At 50.8% G+C, this 19,663-nt stretch overlaps 1 protein-coding gene across 2 annotated transcripts in view; it reads left to right on the forward strand.

Annotated features, from left to right (window-relative positions):
* LOC138521764 (E3 ubiquitin-protein ligase TRIM39-like) overlaps positions 1-19,663 on the forward strand; it is a 198,743-nt gene that overhangs the window by 168,936 nt on the left and 10,144 nt on the right. The window contains exon 5 of one of the 2 annotated variants that reach the window (XM_069634829.1): positions 6,618-6,730. The exons of the other annotated variant lie outside the window; for it this stretch is intronic. Within the exon in view, the coding sequence (XP_069490930.1) occupies positions 6,618-6,730 (113 nt within the window). The remainder of the gene's footprint in view (positions 1-6,617; positions 6,731-19,663) is intronic. 2 annotated transcript variants of the gene reach the window in all.

The following is a 19,663-nucleotide window of genomic DNA, read 5'->3' on the forward strand; positions in this document are numbered from 1 at the left end:
ACGTTCCGACGGATGCACATATTGTGCAGCATTACACATGCCATGGTGATCTTGGCCCCCTTCTCATGGCTGTAGAGGAGTGCCCCACCCGACCGGCTGAGGCAGCAAAATCGTGTCTTCAACAAGCCAAAGGTCTGCTCAATCACCACACGTGTACGGGTATGGGAACGATTGTAGTCCTCCTCGTGCATGTTCTGTGGGTTTCGGACAGGGGTCATGAGCCACGGCTTCAAGGGATAGCCACCATCACCTGCATGAGAGGGGAATGAAGGTAAATGTTCGCACATTCATGTTGGACAACTGTACTAGTCTCACATGGCTGCAGGTAATTTGTGCCCACATGCACATGTCCCTGGATGCATTGACCCAATTTCTGGTCCCTCTATGTGTCCTGTGCAATGGACTAATGGTGTGGGTTGCATCTTCAAGATGGGTCATGGTGTGCACTGACATCTTGTTGCACGTGCATCGTATATGCATACAGCAGTCTTGGCGTAAAATCAGTGATGAGTTGTGTTTTGTGGGATTTGGTAGTAGGGAGCGTTGGCTGTAGTCAGTACTATATTGGGCATTCTGCACTGATCAGTTCCATGGTGACATGCAGCACTCCTATGGGTGTGCTGAACCAGTGACACACTGTGGTATCCCTGCTTGACTCAGTTCAATGCACTCCCAGGGATGACTGTCCTGTGTGGTGATATGCTGGAGACAGCAACATAGTGCATATGCAGTGCATAGTGCAGGATGACCTTACGGTGTGTGAGGGCTGCTGATTAGTGGTGCATGTGTTGTGGGATGTGGGCTGGTTACCTGTTAGTCATGTAGTGATAGGTGTCGGCCTTACTTCATCACTATGGGATTTAGTTGTCATGTACCGTTTCAGTTGCTTTGGGGCACAGTATTCGATGATGTGCACATCGTGCACTGACGTCAACATTCCCAGCCAGGTGGAGTATGCATTCCCCCCCCTTCCCAGCCAGGTGGAGTATGCATCCCCTCCCGTTCCCAGCCAGGTGGAGTATGCACCCCCCTGCTCCCAGCCAGGTGGAGTATGCATCCCCCCTTCCCAGCCAGGTGGAGTATGCATCCCCCCCATTCCCAGCCAGGTGGAGTATGCATCCCCCCTCTTCCCAGCCAGGTGGAGTATGCATCCCCCCCGTTCCCAGCCAGGTGGAGTATGCATCCCCCCCTTCCCAGCCAGGTGGAGTATGCATCCCCCCCGTTTCCAGCCAGGTGGAGTATGCATCCCCCCCATTCCCAACCAGGTGGAGTATGCATCACCCCCCTTCCCAGCCAGGTGGAGTATGCATCCCCCCTTCCCAGCTAGTTGGAGTATGCATCCCCCCTTACCAGCCAGGTGGAGTATGCATCCCCCCCTTCCCAGCCAGGTGGAGTATGCATCCCCCCCTTCTCAGCCAGGTGGAGTATGCAGCCACCCACCTCACAACCCTGATGCACTGCCATGGCCCAGTCAGGCAACTCACCAAACATCCAGGCACGTCGTCCAGCATGTCGCTCCATATAGTGTGGAAGTGTGGAGTTCCGCAGTACCAAAGAGTCATGAGTTGATCCGGGATATCGGGCACAGCAATGTGTGATGATCTTGCTGGCGTCGCATACCATCTGCACATTGATGGAGTGGTATTGCTTGCGGTTGCGATACACCTCCTCCATGGCATGGGTGACCACCAACTCCACGTGGGTGCAGTCGAGGGCACCTACACAATTTGGCATGCCTGCCAGTGCATGGAAGGCAACTTTTGTAGCGAATATCTCCTGGGGAGTCCGTGGTAGGGATATGTAGTCCCCTGTGTGCTTGAGGAGGGCATCCAGCACTTGGTTCAGTATCCGTGAAAATAAGGGTTGTGATATGCCATGCATGTGCCCCACTGTGTGATGGTAGGCACCTGTGGCAAGGAAGTGGAGCACAGACACTACCTTCAGTAGAGGGGGGATGGCGGTGCGTATTTCTATGAGGCTCACTATGTCATTGTGTATCAGGTCCACTATGGTGGTGATGGTGTCACGGTCAAGCCGGTACAGGGTGTGGATCTGCTCAGGTGTTAGGTTGAAGGGAGTGGCTCTGATGCGAGGGATTGGGGGCTGCCGGCATGGTAACGGTGGCTGCACTGGTGGGTCATGCTGGGCCTGTCTTACCCTCCTTCTCCTCCTGCGTCTCCTCTGTGGTGGCGGCTGATGTTGTTGAGGCATTGCAAGCAGGGCCTCCAGCTCCAGTAATGCTACTACTATTGGTATCATCTTGGTGTGGGAGGGGGTGTGGTGTGTGGGTGTGCTCCTTTTGTACTGGCCCTGACTCCATTGCCTCCACCTGTGCTGATTGTGTGCACCTGTGGCACTTGGAAACACTGCTCAGGGTCCTTAACGACTGGTCGGCGATGCCAGTATTTACACCATGCCGGTATGCACTTTTTGGGCCTTCAGGAGGCCGTTATTTGCATGTCCGCATTACTTGTGATCTTCTCCGGATTATGGCATGCCGCTAATGCCGGCATGCTGTGTCGCGTGCGCGCGCCCAGACCGTTATTTATGGCATCATACTTTACGATGCCGTAAATAGCGGTCTGGGTGGTCAGAATAGCCCGTAACGGTAAGCGATGCCGGTAATCCTATACCGGCATCGTTTTTCCCTTACCTCCAAACTCAGAATGAGGGCCATTGTGTTTAGCACTGCAGTCGAACCTGTGGAACACTCAGCCAACGAGCCGCAGCCAGGAAAAAGCAGATCCTGTGCAGGCAGCCTAACGGCAAACACCAGAGACGCTGGACCGAGGGGAGAAGCAAAGCCGTGACCGAGAACACACTAGACACTGATGAGGAGGGAGCAGCTGCTCTAAAGAAACCACCAGAAGATGACCAGATGAAGACCGGCCACCTATCCGACACACCTGACCAGAGGAGCAGTGTGAGACAGCAAAAGGTACACTGTTACACAAGGTTGTCGGGAGGTGTGTGCTAAGGTCGAAATAAAACACAAAAAAGGGGTGAAACAGAGATGAGCCTAAGAAGGGATGATAGTGGAAGGATCCCAGAGAGGGGTGTGAAACAGACCCTGAGAGGGGGTGAGAAAGAGACGCCCCCAAGAAGGGGTGAAAGCAAAAGGACCCAGAAGTGGGGTGAGAAATAGGATTCGGCCGAAATGACCGAATCCAATTTACCTACCCCACCAAAAGACCTAAAATACATGCCAACAAAAGTTCGAACTACAAAAAGGGGGCTGCAGGGGTGTCCCCCGCAACAACCTGCTCACTATCTCACTATTCTATACAGTATAGTGAGCGGGGGACACACCCGCAGCTGTCCAACCAAAAAAAAAAAGAAACAAAAGGACCCTGCGGCGCCGGCTCCCGATCACGGAAGTGAAAGGGAACCAGCGTTCCAGGGACACTGTGATTCGAGGTGAAAGGTAAGTAATGGTGGGGGGGTGTGTAGGGGGTGGGGGTGTGATCAGGGGTTAGGTTTTGGGGTTGTTTTACAAGGAATGTCCACATAAGAAATGTACGAACATTTATGTATATCGTACATTTCTCATGCAGTCATTTCTGTTGTGGACCTTTCCGCCACGGTAAAACAACCCCAAATCGCGAAGAATGTGACAAACCATAGTAAGGGTGAAAATGAAACAATCCCATGGCGGGCGGAGAAGCAGGCCTCCGGAGGGGATGAGACAGATGATAAACAGACCCTAGAAATTAATGAGAGCGACAACCCCAAGAAGGAGTGAGAGTGAAACAAACCTGAAGTGGGTTGAGAAACTGACCCCGAGAGGGGGAACGAGGAAGCGAGGAACAATTCCCAAAAGCGGTGAGAACGAGAAGCCCCCAAAATGGAGTACAAACCAAACAACTCAAAAGCGGGGTAAGCACGAGACGATTCCAAGGCGGAGTAAGCAATTAACAAGCCGAAGGAGGTGGGAGGTCCGAGATACAGCAAGGAGTTACCACGACCGACAAGGATGGGAAAGACATTTTAGTAAAGGTTAAAACCCCACAGACCACCGGGAATCAGATTAACCAAGCCCAAGGGTATCAAACACCTGGAACTGGCATAAAGTATACAACAGAGTTAAAAGGCAGGAAAACCAGAGAGAGAGAAAACACTAAATCGAAGAGAGCTCTTTATCCAGGACGGGAGAGTTGAAAGAGACAATTGTTCTTTTTTTTATGTATTTGTGGTAGGGATAGGAATCAGGGTAAGTTAGGTTCTGAACGACGGACAAACCTTCTGTCACTGGACTTCCTGGTGTGCCACCCTTTCTTTCTTTAGGCTAAGTTCTGGACGGTTCGAGACCGGGAGATGTATTTGTTTGAATAAACAGACCATTCAACAAACATGTCGTTTTGTCGGTCTCTTGATTCTGACTTAACACACTCAATGAAAATACAGTTGGGCGTAGGACCTAAGCAAGTGACCCATCATTGTATGGATCTCATTGCCTTGTCTGGCATAAGCTTTTCGTCGAGCTGCCACACCTCCCAGGAGGATTTGGTTCGGTCCGAAGACCAGGAACAAAGGACTGACTTGCAGGTTGCAAGGTCGGTCTTTTGTTCTCGCCACCTTCTTCTGTTCCTTTTTGGGGAGGGCCGCACTGCCCCTTCCAGCCACTTCCTGATGTGGTCTTAAGTGTGTCAAGTTTCCGTGTACGCAGCCTAGATATTTTGAACAATAACTTCTTATGTCTGCCTTGTGTTGATCCTACCCTGCTTCGGCACGGTCCCAGGATTGAGTGTTGTGATTTCTCCTCTGACATGGCTTCTGGTGTTGCTGCTTCTTGGCCCAGGTCCAGTGATCGAAGTGAGTGGGAACGGTCGGTAGCGGTGTTCCACTACTTTTATGTTTTTCGGTTTACCATTCCTCTACTTTTTACGACCCTATTCACCCTTTATAAAGAGGATTTGTCCATGCATGTCCCTGTGCAAGTGTAAACTTGTAATATGAGCCTTAGTTACTAGTCACTTAGACTACTGCAATGCCCCAGCTGCAAAACCTTGTCACATGTTGCACTATGCTTCCTCCTGCCCTCTCCCTTGCCAAGACAACAGTTCTGCTACTTTTTTCGATACACTTCTACCACTGCCCAGGACTGTATTTTGCTTTCCACTTTCGTGCCATACCGTCTCCTCCTGTGCAGTTGTTCTTGGCTATATACTCCTCATACCGCCACTTTTTTTTAGTTCAACATCTCACTGTGGGCCAAGCCCATGTGTGCCATTTTCTCCCGTTCCTTTTCGGCAGGGTCGCACTGCCCCATCCACTATGCAGCCCCCGCCTCTTACCTGAACCAGCCCAGCTGCCTCCTCTAACGGGCTGCAGGCTGTGTCCCCTGAAGCCCAATGTACTACACGTCGCACTTCCTGACGTTGGGCCTCATTACGCGGTAGGAGGTAGTCATGGTGCTATTAGCACCATGGCTACCCCCTTACCGCATTCCGGGTCCAGGTTCCCGAAATAAGGACTTACCGGATCATTCCAACCTTGGAGGACCTGGTAAATCGCCATTCCGGAAACCATTCCCCATTCCCATTCGAGCCCCCATAGGGTTCAATGGGAATGGGGATGGAGCTAATAACAGTACCGCAATTTGCGGTACCGTTATTAGCACTGAAGTCCCATAACGGGTCCCATCCATAATGCCTGGTCAAACCAGGTGTTGAGGAAGGGACCCGCTAAGGGACCTCGGAATAGGGTGGTAAGGGATTACCGGCACCGGTGACCTTTCCGGTGCTGGTAATCCCTTACCACCTACCGCGTAATGAGGCCCGCTGCCTTTAGTGTGTCGGGCTAACGGGTACGGGGCCTAGAGACCTTGAACGATAACATCTTAGGTCTGCTTCGTTGTGATCCTACTCTGCTTCGACCCAGTCCCACGATCCATTCCTGATACTTATTCTCTTTCTCACAGGGATCCGGGAATGTGAAGCTCTGTTTCAAGTGTGCAGTATTTATATTTTCATTGGTGGGACTCCACGGAATGGGGAGTAACTACCCTTTCCGTACTCAGAATCTGGCGGGAATTCCGATAGACCGAGTGCCGGTAACGGTAATTCGGTTTGCCGGTATCCGGCCAGATTTACCAGCGGGATACCATGAAACTTGTAATGAGGCCCACGTTTGTCCTGACATTCCTTCTCCTCTTAAGCAGTTGTTCTTGGGTATATGCTCTTCTTACCCCACCTCTTTTTTAGAGATCTACATCTCACTGTGGGCCAATGCTCAGGATGTGTGTTTGTGTCCTTGCCACCGCTCAAACACTTTATTTGCACATGCGCATGCCCCTGAGAGTAAAAAAGCAGATTTAAAGCATTGATCACTTGGAAACAGCCTAAATGACACGAGTCACTTTTCGATCAAGCGTTTTCAGTCTAAGAGTCGGTGGGTGTTCTGAGCGCCTGGTAGACTTAAGGCTTCAGGTGCTGCTGAAGCCTTACTAGGAAGTCTTTGGTGTCATGGCGAGCACGCCCTTTTAGGCCACTGCTGGTCTCCTTTTGGAATCTGCAGGGTCTTCCGCCTTGAGCTCAAAGGACTCTTTTCTATGCACACACTTAGGTCTATACCTTTCAAACAATATGCTCTACTTTGACAGTTGTTTTCATTCTTAGGTGCGATGGTGTGAAAATTCCAGAACGAGTACCAGCGTTTCCAGAGGAGACAAGCCCGTGGAGCTACTTTCAGCAACATGTAAATCTCCAGCGAATGGTGACAAATTTCGAAGGTAAACAAATCGAATGTTCGTTCAGATAAGTCTCTTAATCGGTGTAATAAAAGAAGTGCTTTCTATGCAAATGCAGAAAGACAATCCTGACAGAGCGGGCCACTGCCTTTCCCCTGAATGGCTTTCATTTCTTAGATTGCGTATGTTCGCCCTAGCTTATACTCCTTCCTACATGTCGATGTATGAATGAAATGCAGAGAGGGTCAAAAATATCCTTCTGTGCATTGCACATTTCTCTGTGTCTGTTTGGAAAAGGTGCATGCAAAAGCACGGCTTGCCAGGCATCCTACCACACATCCTATTTGTGAAAAATGGCATGCACATTTCTAACTCCCTGGCAGGATTGCATATTTGTGCTCAAGGTAGGGCCATCCGAATGTGCCCATTAGCCATGCTCACATGCAGTTCACTTTTGTCAGTAGGCCTCATCCTTGTTGCCACAAGTACATTCATTCACTTGTGCTTCTAAGCAAAGCTTTGTGAATTGGCCCATTTGTTTTTAAGTGCAGTACGTTTGTTCATACCTTCAGTTGCTAATAGAGTGAAGATACTAAGGGCCATACAGTATGGTCTCATTAAATGCACGGTGGTAAGTGAAATAAAACATCATAAAGGTAATTCCTGCCTGTTTTTTCTTGTTGGTCTGTGTGATTATGGTCTTTTAAACCCATACGATGTAAAAACGTCTGCCTACTTGTTGGTAGTATAAGCCGTTATTCCTCAGTGGGGTATAACAGAAACTCTCTATTAGAAGACGCCACTGTTGCCACCAGTGGTAACAGTAATTCTGTTTGGCGGTATTTCCACTATTAATAGTGCTAAACTCGCCATATACTCTTCACAGTTCAAAGGTGCATACAGGAAGTCATATATGTTGGGGAGAGGTGACATCTTGGAGCAGGCGCGATGGGGGCTCTTATCTGGAATCCACACTAGAGATTTGCATTACTGTCGGATCCCATGTTATCCACCCATCCAGTGTTCTCAGATTGAACCCACAGAATCATTGGTTGTCCTGATAGCTGGAGGGGTTATCCAAGTCTGTGCAGGGGCTATCGTTGTATTCATCAGGGGACATTATGAATCACTCTCTTGCACAGGACTCTGTGCCCTGAATCTGCAATTATGCCATTAGGAGTAATGGACTCTTTAAATCGTATACCAACTCAAAAGTTGCTTGCCAATTTCCACTTAAATGGTACACAGTTGTAGTGACACAGTTGTAGGGTAACTCAAACCCTCTGCAGCGCATACTGGCAGGATGTAGGCCCCTGTGTAGCACGGATGTACTTTTGTTCAGAGTACAACATGCCTATTTACAGCATTCCATGCCCGGTGGTGGCACTCTCAATTTAAAGTTGTACCCATGCCCGTCTCCACATCGTCTCCACATCGAAAGCAGAGACATAAAGCAAGTAAGAGTTATGTTACTCTGCTTCAAGAAGTGCAAAAGGCAAAGTTATTGTAACAGAATTTACATTTCAGTTTAACTGGAAAATGTTGGACTTACAACAAGCTCCTCCCTCCCGCTCCCCCCTCTCTGTCCCCTTCCCCCAGCCACTCCTCCCCTGTTCCCCCTGTGCATAGCCGGGTTCATTCTTAGTTCATGGGTGGTGATTCACCTGCCTCTTAGTGGCAATGGGCGGCTCCGCGTACGATAAGTTCAAGAGTCCTAGAGCCCTGAATCTAGAAGGACAAGTGCAGTCCTTACTTGAGGCTTTGATGTTTTGTAGAAAAGCCCCCCACTTGGTAAAGAATGACGCAGTGGCGTTGTGCAGGGTGTAAGTCATTGTTTCACAAATAAGTAGTCTCCAATGCCGCTTACCTGGTAATTGAATCTGAGGATTTGTGTGGACTTCCATCAAGCTGTGATGGCGTTTCTAGCAACCAATAGCATCAGTCTGATCAGCCTCAATGACTGTCCTTGGTTGCTTGTAATCTTAGCTTGGCGTGGGGACCACCAGCCCACTAGGCAGAGCTCTGCAGCGCATTGTACTGGGAGGCTTGTTATCAACCTTAAAGTGACAGTCACCTCTTCCCAGTAAGGTCTCAGCTTGGGGCAGTTCCACCAAACATGCATGCAAGTACCCTGAGCCCATGTGCGCCCGTCTCACCGGGCGGCATACATACCACCTCGCCAGCATTTTATAGTTCTGCTTGGCGTACTGAGCACTAGTTGTCATCTTTGTGGCACCCCGCCATATCGCAGCCCATTGTTTTCTGTCTACCTCCAAACCCAGGTCTTTATGCCACCCATTTGTGTAAGAGCGGAGTTTGGCTAGTACCTATAGGTTAAGGCAGCGATATAGCTGTGATATCAGGCCAGCTGATACTACCGGGTGAAGATCAACCTTTCGATGGCAGTAAGAGATATTGAGCCTCCATTTTACTGTCTTCCCCGAAACACCCAATGTCGTAGTTGCATATAAATAAAACGTACATCTTCTGAAAACCCAAAGGTTTCTTTGCACTCTGGGAAAGACCTAATGTTGCCCACCACGAAAATATGTGCAATGTATTCACAGCCTCCCTCCTGCCAAGTCCGAAAGGTGTTGTTCCTGTATGCCGGTGTGAAGTTACTGTTCTAGTGGATTGGGGTGGCTTGGTCTGGGAATAAAGTTAAATCTAACCTTTTTGCCACTGCATCCCATACTTTAAATGCTGTGGACGTAGATAGTAATTCATACAGACAGATGGGGCGATGTCTGCGCGGGATCCACAGCATATATCGTAGGGGCCTGTCCGCTACCTGCTCGTCAACCTGTTTCCACAGCTTTGTGGACTGCAGATCAAACCATTCTCGTAGGACCCGCAGCTGCATCACCTGAAAATATTTCCAGAGGTTGGGCAGCGCTAGCCCTCCCTCCAGTCTTGGCCTACAAAGTGTAGCGACAGCGATCCTGGCAGTGCAGTTATTCCATACGAATGTACTTATGTCCTTTTGAAAGTTTTCCAATGTCCTCCTAGGAACCACCTTAGGTAGTGTCTGAAACAGGTACAAGAATTTTAGCAGGATAGTCATTTTGATAACCGCTATCCTGCCCACCAGCGAGAGCTCCTGCGTGCTCCATTTTAATAGACTATTCCTGATATCTCTTATGATCCGCGGGTAGTTTGCATCATATAAGACACTTGCTCGCGCTGTGTGGAATATCCCTAGATATCAAATGGGTCCTCTCCGCCCACTTGAACGGGGAGATCCCAGTCACGCCTTGAAGCTCAGCGCTCCCCAAGGAGATTGTCGAGATTTACTTTGAACCCATAGACATGGAGGGGGGAGTTTGTTTCATGTTCAGTGTCAATAAGATTAACGACCTGAAGGGTGTCATCAGCTGCTTGTCTCCCTGCCACAAATCCTGATTAGTCTGTCAACACCAGAGATGGCAGGACCAGGTCTAGCATGGCCACGAGGATCCTAGCATACAATTTTCTGTCAGTGTTTAGTATTGCTATGGGATAATAAGATGCGCATTTGGTTGGGTCCTTGCCCTCATTGGGGATCACTGTGATCCTCGCCGCCTCCATTGGTTCCGGCACAGAAGCCCCCACCATATCGCATTTAATAGCTCATGTAGTGTCCCCAGCTATGCGCCATAGGTCTTATAAACCTCTTGTGCAGACCCATCAGACCCCGGTGCTTTTTGTTGTTTAAGGGAGGCGATGGCCTTGAGAATCTCCTCTTTTGTTATTTCCCCATTCAACCCCTCTCTCTGCGCTGCCTTCAGTTTCGGTAGCCTGCAGCTATTCAAGAAGGCTTCAATAGTCTATGTTTTGGGGGAATCAGACGTATAGATCTTCTTATAAAAATCATCAAACACCTTACGCTTCTCTTGTTCCATTTCAGCGAGGCCCTTCCCAGCGGTTCGCAGCTTCCCCACCACCCTCTTGTCGGAGAGAGCTTTAAGCTTGCAAGCTAACAGCTTGCTTGCCTTATTTCCATATTCATAATATAGCTGCTTTGTTTTTAAGAGGGTGAATTCTGTTTCGTTCCCCTCTATCAGATTGATCCGATTTCTGATTGCCTGTGATTTTCTGTAGACCTTACACATACCTGTTTCCCTATACTTCCCTTCTAATTTCTTCAGTTGCACCAACAGGGTCTGTAGTTCTAACACCTGAGCCCTCTGGAGACTCCCCCCCTCGGGATTGTCACACCTCTAATGAAGGCCTTGAATGCCTCCCAAGGTGTCTCCTCCCTTTTTCTCCCCCTGCGCATTCTCCTGACAGAAGTTCACAATCTCCTCGCCAATCTCCTGCTTGCACACTGGTCATTAAGAATGGATGTAGTAAGCCTCCAGTAGGATGTCTTAAGCTCTCTCGGTCGCAGGTCGCATGCAATAATGACCGGGGCATGATCCAAATACGTGATCGTACCTATCTCTGCTGACCTCAGACTGGTTGCATTGTGTCGCTCTACCATGATATAGTCCAGCCTGGAGTAAACCTTGTGCATTTGTGAATAAAATGAAAAATCACGTCCCATGGGATTCAGATGTCGCTAGCCGTCCACTAGCCCCTCCTCTAGCCCCCTAAGAAGTGCTTTGGATGGTTATGTCGTTCCCATGTATGTGCCTCCTGAGATATCCCAGTTTGAATCAAAGGTCAGGTTGAGATCTCCAGCCAGTAGTATCTCCCCAGCAGTGAACCTTAGTGATTCACAGCAGAATTCTTTTTGGCCCAAGTTTGGGGCGTATACCGAGGCTATGGTGAGGAGGGCTCCATCAAACCACCCTTCTAAGATGAGAAACCTCCCATGCTGATTTGGTTTTCACTAACTGGAAATGGACTCGCTTGTGCACTAGTATGCCGGCCCCCTTAGCCTTGTTCTTGGCACAGGTGAAAAACTAGTGCAGGAGTGTGGGAAGTCATTGGAGCAGAGTCTGCCTGTGTCTTTACGAACAAGGTGGGTTTCCTGCAGACATGCTACATCTATTTTTAGGTGAGATAGATCCCTGAACAGTCTGCCTCTCTTATGAGGGGAATTCAGAATCCTCACATTAGAAGTCAGGACTTTAAATAACATTGCCTCGTTAGTTGACCCGCTGAGCCCAGCTGTGATCCGCTCTGCTGCCCCTCTCCATCACACCTCCCATGGAAATGTGCTGTGTCAATGGACTGTCCCCCCCTACCCAGCCTACCCCCAATCCCAATGTCCCCTCCACGCCCCCTCAACCCCCAACAAAGGTGAACACTTGAGACGATCCATCCTGCACATCTCCTCAAATCTCCCTGATGCTGGGTTGAACCAAGGCTCCCAATTTGACATTGCCGGGAGAGAAAAAACAGCATTAATTGTTACCGGCCACTTCCTGCATCACCCTTATCAAGCTTCTGGTGATTGTGAGTGTCGTGATTGCGCACCTTGCCCTCCTCCAGAGTGCGCAGCACGTCGAGGGCGTCTGGGCAGAGGGATCGCTGACCACTACTTGTCACCCACATCGCTTTGTCCATGTTCAAGTTGTAGCCCCAAAATCCAAGCCGCCTCTTAGGGTGTCGTGCATCTTGATTTTCGGGAGTTCCAGGCGGATACCAGCTCAAAGGGAAACGTCCATCTGTAGCGGATCCCTTCCTTCTGCGGCTTTGCAGTGATCTGTCGAAAGGCTAGTCCCTCCTGCAATGTAAGAGCTGCCATGTCTTCGAAGATCAACAGGGACATGCCTTGAAAATGTAAGGCTCCTATCTTTCTCATTGCACACAGGATCTCATCTTTCGTGTTGTATGAGTGAAATGAAGAGGTTCTCCCACCGGTGCCTGTGTTTCAAGTCCTCTATGGTTGTCACTAAGAGTGACAGATCCTGTTTGGTGCTAGCAAGTTCCCCCTCCAGGTGAAGGACGTCCTACTGCAGGGACTGTAATGATGTTTCAGTGATCCCCACTCGGGCGTTGAGTTACTTTGTGTCCTGGACCAGGTTGGCTATTGATTTTTTAAGCTCCTCTGTGCTGGATCTCATCTCTGCTCTTATGGATTGTGTAAACTCAACTCTGAGCTCCGTTTTGAGGCTCTGAAAGCAATCTGTGAGGTCTGCTTTGCAGAGCCCTGCAGGGATGCCTGTGCTGTCTTTCCCATTGCTTCTTCTGTTCTTGCAGACCCTGCTCCCGGATTTACGGTTTGCTTCTTTCCTGACGTTTGCTCAGGGAGAGCCCACAGGTTGCTCAGGGATTGGTCTTGCGTGCCTCGGCGTGTCACTCTGCCTTGCGACATCCGCTTAGTCAATGCCTTCCCCGGAGATCTCTTCTTCCTGTGATACTTCTTTTTTTTAATTTATTTTTATTATTTTAAACGAACAAAACCAACAAACAATACAGCTTTTTGGGACGTACATAATCAATATCAAACCGTCACATTATACAGTGTTATTCTCCGTCCTCTCCCCACCGACCCCATGAACTTGAGCCGGCTCTTCCGTGTCATCTACGGGAGCGTTTTCGGGAATCACAGTGCTTGTAGACTCGTCTGAGTCTTCTGTTTCATGGTTAACCTGGTGGGGGTTTACCATAGAGGTCACTAATTGTCGCCAGGCTATCAGGGGGCCCACTTCCTCCTCACCCCCCCGGTAACGGCTTCAAACCATACTACTGATTTTGCTTCCGCCCATCTCTGGAGGTCCGCCCACCATGTCTCCACCTTGGGTCTGTGGGCCGCCTTCCAGCCCAATGCGATCCTGCGCTTGGCCAGGATGTAAGCCAGGTCCTTCATCTTGCTTATGTGCTTTAGATTGTGTGGCCTGGGAAAAAGCCAGAGCATGCATGCCCAATCCGACCCCACATCCAGCACCACTCCCCCACTGGCCATCTTAGTCTTTATTTCGTCCCAGAATCTGTGCACCTCGGGACAGGCCCAGAACATGTGTAGCAACCCCGCCTCCACCTCCCCACACCTGGGGCATTTCTGCGTGGCCGAGCCTCCAAACCTGGCTATTTTCCCGGGGGTCAGATAAACCCTATGGGTGACATACAACTGGATCTGTTGGAGTCTCGCATTTCGGGACACCTTTTTATGGTATCTTTGAGTTCTCTCCCATTGCCCCTCTGTCATGGGTCCTCCTACCCCCCCCTCCCAGTCCTGCCTCAGTTGAAGCAGTTCCTTCCCAGCCTTAGCTCTCAGGAGTTCGTATACCCTGGATATCTCGTGCCTGCCCTCCGAAACATCGTACATCGTTTCCAGGGCGGCATCAGGTTCTTCCGCCAACACCGTCTCACGCCACCTCTCCCACACCCGTTTCGTGAGTCTGGTGTAAGTTATATATTGGCCTCTATGCACCCCTGTCCCCTCCTGCAAACTGTGGAATTCCAATACCTCCCCCTCCTGCCATATATCCCCGAGGGTGGCCGAACCCACCGGTTCCCAGTATCTACGGACTACTTCAAGCAATTGGGAGTCGTTTCCACACAGCGCCATCAGCGGAACCTGCTGGGAGAGCGGATCCGGATCACCCACCGTTCTCCATGTCCTACGCCAGACCTCCCAACCCAGCTCCGATAGTCTCCCTCTTCCCACCAGTTTACTCTTTTGTAGCCACACCGTCTCTCTCAGAAAGTATGGAGCCAAGTCGCCCTGCAAGAGTCTAGCTTCTGCTGAGTCCTCTGACGACAACCACCTGGCCACAAACAACAGCTGCCCCACCAGATAATAGAGCTCAAAGTTCGGCAAGTTTATGCCCCCCCTGTGAAACGCGTTCTGTAGTTTCCAAAGGGCCACTCTGTTCCTGGAGTTGCCCCATATGAAGCTCCTGCACATACCATGAAGTCTCTTGAAAAAACTTCTGGGAATCAGATACGGGACATTTACAAAAAAATGTAAGAGTCTGGACAAAACCACCATTTTGAGCAGAGCTGCTCTCCCCATCATAGAAAGGGGTAATCTAGACCAGAACACCATACTATTCTTAACTCCCTCGATCGCTTTCTCTGTATTATGTTCGTGCTCTGTTTTCGTCCTGTGGTAAATATTTACTCCCAGATACCTAAATGTCTCAGGTTGCCAGGGTATTTGAAGGACAGGCAGCCTCACCAACGGGACACTCTTGTACCTTCCCAAGGGGAACAAGCTAGACTTCCCGGGGTTCACCGATATGCCCGAGAGGGTGGCATAACGATCCATCACCTCCAGCACATATTGCAGGTTTTCCTCCGGGTAGCGCAAATACAGGAGCATATCATCTGCATACAGCGATATCAGGTTCATGCCACTTGTTGTACGAATCCCCACCTCCCCGTATTGTTGTCGCAGGCATATTGCCAGCGGCTCTAGTGCCAGTATGTATAACATGGGTGACCAGGGGCATCCCTGTCTGGTCCCTCTGCTGAGTTGCCATTTGTCTGAAATTGTGGATCCCATTTTGACTCTCGCTACCGGGGTGATTTATAAAATCTGGACCCACCTGATGTATCCAGGGCCCATTCCGTAACCTTTCAGGGTCGCTTTCAACAATGGCCACCGCACCGAGTCAAAGGCTTTGACCGCGTCTAGCGACACGATAGCCAACTCACCCGTGTCTTCCCCAGTGTAATCGATGATATGGTGCAGCCTCCTGTGGTTCTCTGTGATATTCCTACCAGGGACATAGCCCGTCTGATCTGGGTGTATCAACTTACCAATCACCCTCTTTAGCCTATTGGCTAATACTGCCGTGAGTATTTTACTGTCCTGATTGAGCATGGACAAGGGTCTATAGGACCCGCACTCCATGGCTGGCTTGCCTGGTTTCAAAAGTGGGATGATCAGTGTCTCGCGGAGGGACTGTGGCAATTCCCCCTGCTCGTAGGCTTCATTAAACATGGCAAGCATCGGCTGGAGTAGCTCCTGCTTGTATGTCTTATAAAACTTGCTAGGCAACCCATCTGACCCAGGCGCCTTACATGTGGGCAGATGTTGGATCAACACTTCCAGCTCGTCCGAGGTAACAGGGGCATCCAGATCTGCACGTTCTAGGTCATCCAGGGTGGGCAGCCCTATAACCTCTATTGTTCCCAGTATGTCTTGGTTCATATCCTCCCCTGTGTCCTCATATAGTTGTCTATAATACTTGAGGAACTCCTCGTTTCCCCCCTCCTGGGTGTTACGGGTTCGGCCTTCCGCATCCCTGATCTCTCTAATCACTGAGCGGGGGGTCACGCTCTTATACAGCCAGGCCAGCAATCTACCTGGCTTATCCCCCCCTGCATGTAGTCTCTCTGTGTATTTCTTGTAATTTAATTTGCATAATCTATCCCAGAGTCCACTGCAGGTTAACTGTAAGTCTTTTATCTTGGCACTGTTCTCCCGGGTTGTCTCCTCATTTTGCATGAGACCCTCCAGCTCTCTTTCTGATTCCTGAAGTTCCCGTTCAATGCCCCCTTGGAGCCCTTTAGATTTCGATATAGCGACCGCCCGCACCACCACCTTAAACGCCTCCCACACTTTACCCACAGAGCGTACACTGCCCGTGTTAGTTTCAAAATATTCCTGGATGGCCTCCCTCAGGTCCTCTCGAAACCCTGCGTCTTGTAACGCCTCAGTTCTGAGTCTCCATGTCGGGATGCGCGTCCTGGGGGGTTGATATCGCCACTCTACGACCAGAGGCGAGTGATCGGATAATATCCGAGCCTTATATTCCGCTCCCATCATTTCTCCCAATCTCTCGGACGCTGCAAACACATAGTCTAGCCTCGTGTGCAAGTCATGTGGTGCTGCGTAGTGCGAGAATTGTCTATCCAATGGATGCAGCTTCCTCCACACATCCACTAGGCTTAGGTCTTCCAAAATTGTCCCCAGCGCTTTAGCCACTGGCGCTGGCTTCCCTGATTTGTCATCTGACCTGTCTATTCTAGGATTCAGGGTACAATTAAAGTCCCCTCCCCACACTATCGCACCACCCGCCAGGGGGCTAATCTTACTGTATAGGGACCTAAAGTAAGCCGCCGTATCATGGTTAGGGGCGTACAAATTGATGATGTGTACCTCTGTTCTCCAGGAGTCCCGTTACCACCACCATTCTGCCCTCTGGGTCTATTATTGAACTGAGCACCTGGAACGGCACGTGCGGTGCCACCCATGCGATCACCCCTCTTGCATATGTCGAATACGTGGCCCCCATAACACTACCCCTCCATTTTCTCCTGGCCACCTCCAGCTTCTCCTTAGTGAGGTGGGTCTCTTGTAGCTAGGCTATATCAATACGCATCCTTTTTAGATACAGCATCACTTTGTTGCGTTTTAAATAACTGTTTAGGCCCCGCACATTCCAGGTCACCACTCTAAGATTACCCGATGCCATCTAATCGGTGTGCTCCCAGTCCACTCCTCCCTCCGATGCTTCCCGTGATGGCCCATTTACCAACTCTTACCCTTCCCAGCCTCAACAATCCCCCCCCCCAATACTCCAACTCCACCCCAATGCACACAACTCAACCCCTCCCCCCCAGCCTACCCTACCCCAACAAATGCCCACCTCCATCCCTGGATCTCAGGCCCACCCGCGTCTGGTCCTATCTGGCATCCAACGACTAGGACCCCGTGGGGCGTCACTGATCTAACAGCGACCTAACTAGGTATACTACTAATGGGTTCAAGGGATGCCTCCTAGGTGCTCCCATTTATCTGTTTAGGGTTGTTGCGCCCAGCAAATCCCGCCAGCTTATCTTGCAGCGCACTCCCCACAAGCTTAATTGAACTCTATATTCAAGTCCCAATGTCCTAGCCATGTCCCCGTGAGGACACAGCTGTGTGCTACTTATCTCCTGCAGCCCCCATCTGGATATCCGGTTCCTGAGGGCGGCCTTGCATATCCAGCTATTCCATCGCATCCTTTGGCGTCTCAAAGAACAGGGATTTGTTCTTGTAGAACACTTTCAACTTGGCTGGGTAAAGCAACATATAACGATGGCCTGCTTCTTTTTAATCTTCTTTTCACCGACCCAAAGTTCATCCATACGTGCAGCGTATAGTCCGGATATGCCATGATTTTTGCCGACGCCCTTTCGATCATTCCTCCCTTCCGAAAAAATTAGAGTATCTTCTCCCGGTCTCGATAGTTCCGAATTTTTGCGATCAGCGGTCGCAGGGGGATTCCCGGGGGCGGTCTTCTTGTCAAGGCCCTGTGCGCTCTTTCAACCGCGAACCCCTGGGTCAGCGCCCCGCCAGTTATCTCCTGCAGGAGCATGGTTTCCACATATTCTGTTGGGTTGGGCCCCTCCATTCCTTCCGGCAAACCGACAATTCGTATGTTGTTACGTCTGGCCCGCCCTTCCGCCTCCTCCGCTCTGTCCTCCAGGTAGCCCACCCGCTGCACGAGGGCATGTAGCTCCGATCCATGTGCGGCACATGCCACAGTATTCGGGGCCATCTCCTTCTCCAAGTTCCCGGTCTGCTCTGCGATCGTCCGCACGTCCAGTCTCAGCAGGTTCACTTCCTCTTGGACCGCACCGATCTTGAGGTCCAGGTCCACCTTCAGTTCGTCCATTGCCTGGCCCAGTTTAGTCTCCCAGGCCATTTCAAGTCTGCAATTGCTGCTAGCGCTTCCTGGATCGTGCCCAGTGCCTCTGCCTCTGTCGTGGGGGTCTCCTTGCCTCTGCCTCCCTCCGCACCTGGGGGCGTCTTGGTGTAGGCCTCTATCGTGGGCTGTTTGGTCCTGGGTCTGACAACATTATTAGACATCCAGCCGTGTTGTCCGGGCGTAAGCCAGCTGCACCTCCCCGTGCACAAAGGTCTGCGTGGCACCAGGCCACCCACGTACTTGCGCACTCTCGGTGTCGTGACCCCGGTCTCTGCCTTTCTCCAGGGGCGCCTTCTAAGTTCAGTCTGGCTTCACTGCGGGCCCTGCATCAGCTGCGAGTTCGCGGCGGGTCTCGTCAGTTACCATCTATGCGCATTCGGGCTCCGGGCGCACGCCTCTTCGGGCGTCTTGCTGTCTCGATCTTGTCTCTCGGCTCGCAGTCTGCCTTCTCTCCTCCGCTTCTCCACACCACGGCCCCTTCGGGTCTATTGCTTAAAACAGGATCCTGAAATCCATTACTGGTACCGTCTGATCCTTCCATCAGCTATCGCTGCAGAGCTCCCATGACCCTCGATGATCCCTTTGTTCCTGTGGCCATTTTGTTTCCATTTTTCGAGTCGGGGCCCGCAGTTATACAAATGGGTATAACTTTGTGTCCGTGCATCCCATGTGCACCAAAAGTTCAGCGAGTACGGCCCCCACCTTCATAGTCACGGATGTTAATTCACAGCGCTGGCAGGCATCCGTGCGCGCACTTTATCCCCAGGATCAATACAGGATCGAAGGAGCTCCTCCGGAGCACGTCCCTTTACATGGCCGTCCTAGCCATGCCCCTTATTCCTGTGATACTTATCAGTCCCGGGGCTATCTGTAAGTACCCCTAGAGCTCACTTGCACCTCGACGTACTAGCCATGCTACCCCGCATGTCAATTCTGGGATCCTGTCACTGGGCTGATGCTTCCGAGGGTCAGACCGTCTATGCCCCCAGGCAGCTCACACCCCCGGGTCGCTGGTACTTTTTCTCTGAAACTCACCGTACCTCCCAGTCTCCGATTACCTTCGGTCTTGCAGGACGGTGCTTTCGAAGGGCTTCTCTTTCAGGGTTTCAGTCTCTCTATAGGTATCACATACGCCGTCTGTTCTCAGGTGTTCGACTCTGGTTTCTTTCTCCTTAACTCTTGGGCTCCCAATGCTCAACCGGACGCCTGGATGCTGTGAGACCTCCTGTTGCAGGCGGTGCCAGCAACGTTTCTCATACAGGCTGTCCACCACGGATTGGCTCCCCTGGTCTTACCATCACTGCCTCTTGGGGTCTGGCCCTGCTGCTTCTTCAGCTTTCGGGACCGCTGCAAGCTCAATGTTCCGTATTGCCCCTGCTAGCGAGTTTGAAACTTGCAGGCTTCCTCGCTCTCCACGCCAACTGTCACGCAGCTGAGTATTTTGCTCCATCTGCACCTC

This window comes from Ambystoma mexicanum, chromosome 13 (assembly GCF_040938575.1).
Source record: "Ambystoma mexicanum isolate Mex_15411 chromosome 13, UKY_AmexF1_1, whole genome shotgun sequence".
Lineage (NCBI taxonomy): Eukaryota > Metazoa > Chordata > Amphibia > Caudata > Ambystomatidae > Ambystoma > Ambystoma mexicanum.